The sequence below is a fragment of the Bos grunniens genome, chromosome 19 (assembly GCF_055505025.1).
Source record: "Bos grunniens cultivar Pamir isolate PY7600 chromosome 19, Bosgru_T2T1.0, whole genome shotgun sequence".
Lineage (NCBI taxonomy): Eukaryota > Metazoa > Chordata > Mammalia > Artiodactyla > Bovidae > Bos > Bos grunniens.
Window position 1 is genome coordinate 47682204 of NC_141183.1, and position 10901 is coordinate 47693104.

Below are 10901 nucleotides of genomic sequence, written 5' to 3' on the forward strand. Positions count from 1 at the left end.
GGCAATCACATGCTCCAACGTGTGTAACCTGCGACTCTAGGGAGACTAGGGAGACCAGTGTCAACTACAAACGGGCACTTGCCAAGAGCATTGCCAGCAACTGAACAACAAAGGCATATTCGACGGAGAAGGCAATGGCACCCCACTCCAGTACCCTTGTCTGGAAAATCCCATGGGCGGAGGAGCCTGGCAGGCTGTAGTCCATGGGATCGCTAAGAGTCGGACACGACTGAGCGACTTCACTTTCACTTTTCACTTTCATGCATTGGAGAAGGAAATGGCAACCCACTCCAGTGTTCTTGCCTGCAGAGTCCCAGGGACGGGGGAGCCTGGTGGGCTGCCGTCTATAGGGTCGCACAGAGTCGGACACGACTGAAGCGACTTAGCAGTTAGCAAGCAGTAGGACATGACTTGACCACAGCAGGGACCCTGAGCTCTAAGGCCAGATTTGCTCCTGACTTGCTACGTGTCCTCAGGCCTGTAGGTGTCAATCTCTCCAGCCCTTAGCCACCTCCTCTCTACTGCAGGGCTAGCAACAGGCAGATGGCAACCCCCCTGCATGCCCTCCCCGCCGCCCACCTCCCCTCCCCCGCCGCCCCCCCTCCCAGCTAGGGCAGCTGTGACTTTTGGATAACAATAGCCTCCAAACCCTCTGGGCAGGGCAGGGCGGGGGCGGAGAGCATGCAAATGGGGACCCAGCCCCACAGAGCATCTACATCACAACCCAAATCAACGTTTATTCCCCCAGGACAAAGGCAGTCAGCAGAGTTGTGTTGAGTCATTTATTGGCTTCTATTGACAAGAAGTCAGTTCCACAGTGTCAAGAATTCACCTTGCTGTACAGTAGAAACTACTACAACATTGTAAAGCATCTATACTCCAACAAAAATTAAATAATAATAAAAGAAGTCAGTTCCCAGGGCACCAATTCCAACCTGCTTCCCTCCTCTCCACCCCCTGGGCCCAGCCCCTCAATGTCAATCAACTTTGCACCTTGAAATCCCTGTGGGGTCTAAGAGGCACAGAGGGGGTGGGGGACAGAACTTAAAGATTCTAGAATTTAAATATATAAAGTGCAACAACATAGCTTATTAGAACCCAGCAGACCCTTTGGCGTGACCGGGTGAAGATGGGGGAAGAAGGACTGGTGTGAAGTTAGACAAGTGAAGCCACGTGGTGTCCTGAGTCCAGGATGAGAAGGGATCAGCTCACATTTCCTTTCACTGGCAGAGGTTTATCCTCTTTAAATAAGCCTGAACCCATAAATCTTTTTGCAAGACACAAGACTGTAGGCCTCCAGTCAGCTTGAATCTGTGGGCAGAGAATAGAAGAGGGACTGAGTCACCTGAGTCAGCCCTGGGTGCCACACACACATCACGCCCCACCCCATGACCCCCACATCGCTCCTGGGCACCCCTGAGCTGTTCTCCTGTAGAATGAAGTGTTCCATAAGATCTATGATGTGGACACTGGGAGGAACACCCAAGCTTCAGCAGGGGTGGGGTGGGGTGGTAGTTCTTTAAATCGCATTTCCTGGACCCTTTTGGTGGATTCAGTGTATCAGGGAACAGCAAAGGCTGTAGGCAACTTCTTAGCATGGGAACAAATCCTCTCCTGGAATATCTCTGAGAGTTCACCTGCTCCACCTTTTCATGTGTCTGTATCCATTTGCAACCCCCTAATCATTGCTTCGGAGAAGGCAATGGCACCCCACTCCAGTACTCTTGCCTGGAAAATCCCATGGATGGAGGAGCCTGGTAGGCTGCAGTCCATGGGGTCGCTAGGAGTCAGACACGACTAAGCGACTCCACTTTCACTTTTCACTTTCATGCATTGGAGAAGGAAATGGCAACCCACTCCAGTGTTCTTGCCTGGAGAATCCCAGGGACGGGGGAGCCTGGTGGGCTGCTGTCTATGGGGTCGCACAGAGTCGGACACGACTGAAGCGACTTAGCAGCAATCATTGCTTTGGGGGATTGTGTGTGTGCACATGTGTTTCTTCTCTGATCTGTCCACCTCTCAAACTTGGCTGTTGTCCAAAAACCATAGATCAGTTCTGCCTTTAGTTATCTGCACGACCTTAGACAAATTTCTTTAATTCCCTGAACCTCAGTTTTCATGATGATGAAAATGCGTGCCCCAGGAGAGTTAGCTGACTGAGATAATACACTTGAAAGTGTCTCATGTCTCACAGACACTGCGTGTCAAGCGTAAGATACCTCCTTGGAGCTTGGTAAGGACCCTGTGATGCAGCTATCGTGGTTATGCCACTTCACAGCTCAGGAGTGCCGAGAGCTACTCAGATAATCAGGTTCAGAAAAATTACCTGCCCGGAGTCACCCAAGGTTATAGGATGGCAAATCTAGAGACAGGAACTAATTGAGACCTCCCTCACTCGTACCATCACACAGTGGTGCCTGGAGCTTTTAAGCTCTGGGCATAAAATATTAAGATACAATACTTGGCGCCTTGGAGCTTTAAGAAACCCATGTCACTGCGGGAGCACAGGTGCTCCCCCTAGAGTCCACTCTTGGCTCTGCACCCAAGGTTTTGGCAGGCTCGATGGCGTGGTTAAAAAAAAAACACCTTAATCTAGTGGAACATCGCCATCTAGCGTCTGCTGCTCTAATCCCAGGTGGGCCAGTTTCTGTTCTCTGGAGAAGCAAGTTAGGGACGGAAGAGGATACATTTCTTACATCAGACGGTCGTTGTAGGAGCAGGTGGAGCTGATGTTCTTGTAACACTGGATTTTCTTGGGAGAAATTTTTCCCTTCACCGTTCTGAAACAGCAATTGGAGGATGGCACATGCACTAGAAGAGAAGCACAAGAATGGCTTGCATTTATTTCTCAACCCATTCTGAGTTCCTCTCACCCAGGATGGAGGGGGAAAAAAACGCTTCCGGGACAGGCTCAGGCTTTGGGGCCACATCCAAAGGACCCTAGTGTCTCATCAGCCACCTCGTTCTGTATTCAGGCAGAATCAGGACACTGGGGTTCAGATCCCAGGCTCAGACAAAACAGCTGTGTGGCTTTGATCAAGATGAGCCTTTCCTCTGAACTCCAGACCTCCCAGCTGTAAAACAAGACTTTTAAAACTGATTTCTAAAGGCTCTTCTAGCTATGACATCCCCCCGCTAGTGCATGGTTCTGCCCCCACATTTGGGTTCAAGGGCCCTGGGGCCCTGGTGAGTCTGATTCAACTGCAGTCTGCTATTTGGGGCAGGATTAGAGACTGTGCTAGGAGCTTAAACTTGAAGAAGTGATCAGGAAAGAGCTTCTGGGAACCGCCAAGCTTTCCCCCACCCCCAGCCACTCCAGAAGGTCCTCTACCCTGCTCACAGCTCTGACCCCCAAGTTCCACTCTGCCGGTTTGCAACCCCCTCAAAGGACTTGCATTTCGGACCTCCTAGTTTGACTGCTTGCAAAGCCTATGTCATATGTCTGTCGTTAGGTCAGTATTCTCTCACCAGCTTTAGAGGGTAGGCATAATCAAATCCCAATTTACTGATGGCAAAACCAGAGTTTGGGAGGTCAAGTGACTTGCCCAAGGTTAGCCAATCTGTCCTGACCTCAGGTTCTGCCTGGTGGAGGCAAGACCCCTATCAGTCCCTCCTCTGGACCTCAGGCCTCCAGCTGGCCTAAATGACCTCACCACTTCCATCCATCAGGCTGCAGGGTCTAGACGAAGCAGACCTCCTTTGACTGAAGCGAGCTGCTCAGTGGTCAGTGTGGACTACAGATTCACGTTTCTTTTGCTGGCCCCCTGCCCCCATCCAAGACCTCCCTTCCTCCTCTTCGGGGAGAATTCTTCCCGAAGGAGTGGAGATGGAGGCAGGGAGCTCAAGGTGAACCTGTTCCCCCACCCTGCAACCCCAGAGTGCCCGTCTGAGTCTCCGCCCTCCCCTAAGTGACTCCAGTCAAACTCACTGCTCTTGGCGTCCACATCCTGTAACCACATCCCGGCCAGCAGCAGGCACACCAGTGCGGCGATGATGAGCTTCATCTCGGGTTGTCCGGCTCAGACCTCACAGCAAGGGTCTCAGTGAGTCTGGTGAAGCAAAGAGTTCTCCTCTGGTCTATCCTTCAGGGCCCAGGGCTTTTATCAGAAGACCTGGGTGGGGTTTTCCAACCCCCGGTGCAGAGGTGGGGAAGCCACAGTTACTCACGTCCAGTGACCACGTGGAAAACGCCTTTCTCCAACTCTCCTGGGAGGTGTGAGAGGTATAGGAAAAATTCCCCAGGCACAGGTGCAGATAAGGATCTTGAGAGGCCGAGTAGAAGCTGTCCCAGCTGAGTAGGGCCTAGAGAACATTGAATGAGAGGAAGTGGCCTCTGTCTCCTCTGACCTCATGTCTTTTCATCCATCAATGGAGTCACTGTCCCAGGAACATGACGGAGCAGAGGAGCTCTGCAGCAGCACAGAGGAGACACACTTGGGTTTAAATACCACATCTGCAAATCAGCGGATGCATAAACTCACCTAAGTCACATCTCTCATGCAAAATGGCAAGAGCAACTCAAGTCTCACGGGTGTGCAGGAGCATTAAGTAAGATCTGCTAGGACTTCCCTGGTGGTCCAGTGGCTAACACTCTGTGCTCCCAGTTCCAGGGGCACGGGTTTGATCCCTGATCAGGGAATCTGACCCCGCATGCCACAGCTAAGAATTTACATGCCTCAATGAAGATTAAAAATCCCCTGTGCTGCAACTAAGACCCAACAAAGCCGAATAAGTACTAATAAGTAATTTTAAAAAATAAGTAAATTTAAAAAATAAGATCTGCTATGTTTTATGTCAAGGGCCTGGCCCAGATAGCTGCAAATTCTATTTTCCCAATCACAATATTTTCAACAGCCTGCCCTGTTCTCGGTCCTTGGGTAGCCTCAGGGAAGACAGCTAACAAGAAAATGAAAGTCATTGCCCTTTGACTCACAGATAAGTAAGGAAAAGCCAGTTGGTGCAAGAACAGTAGCGCATGTGCCATGTGGAGGGCGCAGGGGAGGCCTGGGAACTGCCCACAGCAGAGAGGCCTCCCAGAGGAATGTTCTTCAAGCAAAGTCTCCAGCAGGAAGGCTGTTAAGTGGAAAGGGGCCTGTCCATAGAGGAAGGAGCTTGTGTAAACACAGCTAGGCATGAAGGACAGTGAGGAAATGGCCAGAGAGATATGTGACTGCCCAGCGACCGAGTGGCCAGGTCTTGAAGACTTGGTGTACAGTGCAGATGCATGGAATAAGTAGCACATACTAGGTGCTCAAGAAAGGTAGCTGGCCCATATCTGTGTATTAAAATCACAACGTTGATAAGAAGGAACACATTTGAGTCAGTCCTAACGAGGCGGATGAACCTAGAGCCTATTATACGGAGTGAAGTAAGTCAGAAAGAGAAAAGCAAATATCGTATACTGACGTATATATATGGAATCTAGAAAGATGGTACGGATGAGCCTACTTGCAGAGCAGCAATGGAAACACAGACACAGAGAATAGACTTATGGACACGGGGGTGGGGGTGGGGGGAGGAAGGAGAGGGGGGAATGTACAGAGAGTAACATGAAACGTACATTACCATATGTAAAATAGATAGCCAATGGGAATTTGCTGTGTGACTCAGGGAACTCAAACCAGGGCTCTGTAACAACCTGGAGGGGTGGGATGGGGAGGGAGGTCGGGGGGAGGTTCAAGTGGGAGGGGACATGGGTAAACCTATGGCCGATTCATGTCGATGTTTGGTAGAAACCAATACAATACGGTAAAGCAATTATCTTTCAATTAAAAATAAATAAATTTTTTAAAAGTCACAAGGCTGGGACTTCCCTGGTGGTCCAGTGATTAAGAAGATCAGGGTTCAATCCTTGATCAGAAAACTAAGATCCCACATGCTGTGGAGCAACTGAGCCCATGCACTGCAACTAACTAGAGAGTCCATAGGCCACAACGAAGATCCTGGGTGTTGCAACTAAGCCCCATTACAGTCAAGTTAATGAACTAATTAATTATTCAAAAAATCACGATGCCAACTTGACAGTTTCCCATGGTCAGTAGGCTGAAGTGCAAACTGCTGACCTGGCCATTTGTAACTCAGGGGATGTCTCCATGGATTCCTGTAGTTACAATATTTGCAACTCTCTGCAGATGTCACATGCTTTCTTATCTCCAGGAGTTGCTGCCACTGTAAGCTCCACCCACAGGGCCCTCCTCGTTGTCTCCCTCTGTGAATTTTCTACCCATTACAAACACCAGCATCTCTTTAAAGCCCCTTCTGCCATCCCCAGCCAAGAGTCCTTCAGCTCCCTTTGAAGCCCCTCTGTGCCTGGCTCTTCCACATGAAGGTCTTACATCCTCACAACTCCTCCATTCCATGTATTCTTCATCCTAACACCTGGGTGGGAGTCCTGGCATGTCAGAGATGAAATTCCCCTTGAAGACCACCTGCAGCAGGTGACTTGAAAAGTGTCCTGGGAGAGGGAAAAAAAATGCAAAAATACCTTCACTCCATTTCAGAAGCGGCATCAAAACAAATGTGCCTGTACATGTTGGGGGGTGGGAATGGGAAACTCAAGGTAGTTCAGGCACCAGCAGATAAGAATTCAGTAAGGTCTCTTCCTATTACTGATGGGAAAAAATGAGTCTCAGTAGGAAGAAACTGACTTTGCCAAGGTTATACTGAGACCTCACTGCACAGATGGAATGGTGGACCCCGAAGCGTCTGGCCATCTGACCACCACATGCAGCCACCTCTGAGAACACACTTTCATGAAGGACCAGAGCTAATGGTTGCCTTGCTCCATCAGTTCTTTCATTGACCAGCTGCTGCTTGCTACCCAAAAAGTACTTAAAGCAGCTGAAATCTCGAAGACACTGTAGTCACTCTCCTATTCCCTGTGCCCTCACAGACTGATCCTTTTTTATTCCTTGACTGTCACTTTAGTGGGTCTCAAAGAGGAAGGAGATAAAGGGACGTCGTCAGTTGGCCAAAGGTAACCGCAGATCCTTTAGACTCACTTGGGACACAGTGAGGAGCCAGGTGGCCACCCAGGAAATTTTTCATTCTCCCCTCCTTCTGGGTTTGCTGCCCAGCCCACTCGAGACAAGGACGGGGCTGCCCCTCCAGCAGTTCACTTCCCCTCCTCCCCCTCATTGTGGCCACCGCAAACCCAGGACAGGAAAAGAGAAGACAGAAAGACTTAGTCACGCCTCCCCGTTTCCCAGCTCCCGCAGCAGTAAAAGGTACCGCCTGAGGTGCCTACCACACGGAAATCTAGCATCCCACACGATACCTCCCCAACCCCAATGCCATCTCTTCTTGCCCAGGCCTGACACAAAGTACAGGCCAAGTAATAACTCAATAAAAAATTCACGGCCTTGAATGAGATGGGTCAGAACTGCATAGATGATGGAGAGATAAGAAATGGTCTGCAGCATCAGCATTGAATCAGTTTCTCATGAGAACGACCCTTTTCTTAGTTAGAAGTTTAAAAACTAACAGTGTGCCTGTAGAAAGGTTTTCTTATTAGTCATCTTTGGTGAAGTGGGGACCAATTTACTGAGGATGGGTAGAGGTCAGACAGAACTCAAATGGTGTGAGTTCATCTTAAGATCACCTCCTCCCTCCTCCCCAGGTTCTTGCCTAAACCCTGCTGGCCTGGGGGCACTGGAGCCTGGCCCTGCATCCCACCTCTCTAGTTACTTTTCAGCCTGATTCTTCAGACCTGGTAGAAACCAATGGTGGGAGGTGTCGTTTGCCTGACATCACACACCTGTGGGAATCCTGGCCTCCCATTGTCCATGTCTGGGGCCAAATTTTCTGAGTTCTCTCATTCAGGGAGGAAGTGTGTTTGGCCTCAGAAGCAACTGGGTCAGATTTCAGCCCCACTCCTTTTTAGCTGTGTGACTTTGGGTAAGTAACTTAACACTTCCGAGCCTTAATTCCTTCCTTCTTCAAATCTACTGCCTAACGGGTCTGGTAAAACTCTTTGTTGTTTTCAAAATAAACTCCCCAACCATAACCTAACTTCGGGCTCTTTAAAGGATTCAATGAGATGGCTCAACTTGTCTTGGAACACAGGAGGAAGAAAGGAAGCGAGAGAGAAAACTAAGAAGGGCAGGAAGGAGGAGAGAGGAAAAGAAAGTTGGATCATCCAAAATTACTGCGGAGGCTTGGAGGATGAACTTAGGATTGCCTGGGGTGAAGGGCGGGGAGAAGGGATAGTTATGGAGTTTGGGGTGGTCCTGTACACATTGATCTATTTAAAATGGATAATCAACAAGGACCTACTGGAGAGCATGTGAAATTCTGCTCAATGTTATGTGGCAGCCTGGATGGGAGGGGAGTTTGGGGGAGAATGGATACATGTACATGTAGGGACAAGCCCCTTTGCTGTCCACCTGAAACTATCACAACATTGTTAAATGGCTATGTTCCAATACAAAATTAAAAGTTTAAAATTTAAAAAAAAAATCACCATAGAGTACCTAAAATATGTCAGGTCTTGGGGACACAGCAGGCACAAGACGGATACCAGGCCTGCCCCCTGGGGCTTATAGCTCACTGCAGGAGGCACATCCTGGGAGCTGTGGTCAGTGGTTGAGAATAGACCTCGTGTCCTGCAAGCTGCAGAGTACAGGGAAGTGCTTACCCCGGGGCCTGACACATTGTAGAGGCTCAATAAAACCACACCCCCCTCCCTCTCTGTCCCTCAGTCCTGGACCACCTGGGGCTTCATTATAGGACCCAGGCAGTGGCACCACTTCCCTATCCAGACCCGCATCCTGGTTTCTTTCTAATCCTGGGTTACTGGGTGCCCAGGAACTCAGTGTCCCCTCCAGGAGCAGTATCCCCACGTCTGCACCCAGCCGCTTCCCGTAAGCACAAGCCCAGCCACAGTGCCCCCAGCACTTAAAACCCTTGAACTGAAAATGCTTTCTTGTGCTTTCCAGCATCTCTTACCCTCTGCCTGGGTTCCCTTGTCCCCCAGCGTCCCTCTAACATTCAGCCCCTTTGTGCTTTTAAGGAGGCCTGTGTGAACCAGCTCTCAGGGACAAAGCGAACGAGGCATCAAGCGTCTCTTGTAGCAGCCGCGACCCGGGGATGCCCAAAGAATGACACAGCAGAGATGGTCACTAGGTTTTTTTTTTTTTTTTTAACTTTTTATTCTATATTGGAGTAGCCAATTAACAATGCTGTGATAGTTTCAGGTAGACAGCAAAGGGACCTGTCCCGTTGGATAGCAACTGTACATATACATGTATCCATTCTGCCCCAGCCTCCCCTCCTATCCCGGTTGCCACGTAACATTGAGCAGAGTTCCCTGTGCTAGGCAGTAGATCCTTGATGGTTATCCATTTAAAATATAGCTGTGTGTATAGTCCATCCCAAATTGCCTAGTATCTCTTCTCCCCATCCTTTCCTGCTGGCAGCCATAAGTTTATTCTTTGTGCCTATGAGCCTGTTTCTGTTTTGTAGATAAATTCATTTATATCATTTCTTTCCAGATTCCTCACATAAGGGATGTCATATGATATTTTTCTTTCTCTGTCTGACTTACTTCACTCAGGATGACAGTCTCCAGGTCCATCCATGTACCAGCTTTTCAATTTGTGTCCACAGCCATGGAGCTCCTGAGTGACAGCCACTCAACCCATTGTTCAGAAGTGAGGTCCAAATGTCTTGGCTCAGCTTACACAGTCCTGGACGATGTGGTCCCCAGAGCTCTAGCCCCACATACGCTGGGAACTCACTGCCCCGTCTGCCTGAGATGCTTGTTCCAGTTTTATCTGGCAGACCCTGTGCAGGCTGCCCCCCACCCCACCCCACCACCGAGTGACAGCATGAAGCAGGCTCACTTCCCACAGCAGCCACCTTGCACTCTAGGAATTGCCTGGTGGTCCACACCCCTCTCTTGTCTGGAAGCTCCTGAAGGGCAGGAGTGCCTCTGTCATGGTTCCCATTTCATGCCCCAGCACCCCGTCCAGGGTGGACTCACAGTGACTCTTGTCATCCCCCTGCCGTAGACGAGTAGCTGATGCCCTGGAGGTGAAGGGAGTCCTACGGGGAGCAAGTGGCAATATTAGGGTGAACAGCTCTGTAGGTGAAAGGAGTCCTATGGTAGCAAGTGACAATATTAGGGTGAACAGCTCTGGCCCAAACCCTTTGCTGGTTTGTACTCTCTGGACCCCGTAGCACACGCAATCGGACCACTTCCCGAGTGTGTTGATGGGCACCATTCCACACGTGGGATGCTGGTGACAGATCCCAATTTCTGATGTGCTGATTCATTCATCTATTCACTTACTCACTCAGTCACTCAGCAAACATCTTCTGAGGGCCTGCTTGGTACTCAGGCAGTCAGGCGAGAAAGGAGAGTTGACCACATAGCCAGGGTCTCGAAAGGGAAACAGATATGCCAACCAACAAGTGGGTACCGATGGTCAGGGCTGCTGTAATATGCAGACCAGGCTCTGCATGTGTCCAGGATGGGGGAAGGAGGCGCTCACTGGGGTGCAATGTGGCATCTCGACTGGGCCTGGAAGGATGAAGGTGGAATTTACCAGAGTGGGGGTGGGGGGTGGGGGTTGGATAGCATGCTGTGTGTGGTTATGAGAGTGGGCTCTGCCTGGCCCCAGCCCCAGCTCCTCTGTACACCATCTGTGTGACTTCTTTTCCTTTCTTAACCTCTCAGCCTCATCTCGAAATAATGCCATTTGCTCACAGGCTTGTTTGAGAATTAAACGTGGCGTATCCCTTAAGGAAAATTGAATAATTGTTGGATGACTTGCTAACGGATGACGTGGAGCGGATGCATCTGGCAGTGGGGAAGGAAATGGGCCTGCAGGGAGAGTCTGGAAATGGAGCCTGGAGGACCTGGGCCATATTCACAAGCCCCTGTTTCCTGGGCTCGAGCC

At 50.0% G+C, this 10901-nt stretch overlaps 1 protein-coding gene across 2 annotated transcripts; it reads right to left on the bottom strand.

The window, feature by feature from the left end:
• Positions 1-768: 768 nt before the first annotated feature.
• On the bottom strand, positions 769-4324 carry CCL1 (C-C motif chemokine ligand 1). 2 transcript variants are annotated; one of them, XM_086355614.1, is made up of 4 exons: positions 4168-4324; positions 3929-4049; positions 2697-2811; positions 769-1311 (listed from the first exon to the last, which is right to left on the bottom strand). In XM_086355614.1, exons 2-4 carry the CDS (start codon positions 4002-4004, stop codon positions 1221-1223), a joined length of 282 nt encoding a protein of 93 aa, XP_086211740.1. In that variant the 5' UTR covers positions 4005-4049; positions 4168-4324; the 3' UTR covers positions 769-1220. The 2 variants fall into 2 exon arrangements, with proteins under 2 accessions (XP_086211740.1, XP_086211739.1); XM_086355613.1 differs by lacking the exon at positions 4168-4324 and having other exon boundaries at positions 3929-4080.
• Positions 4325-10901: the final 6577 nt, after the last annotated feature.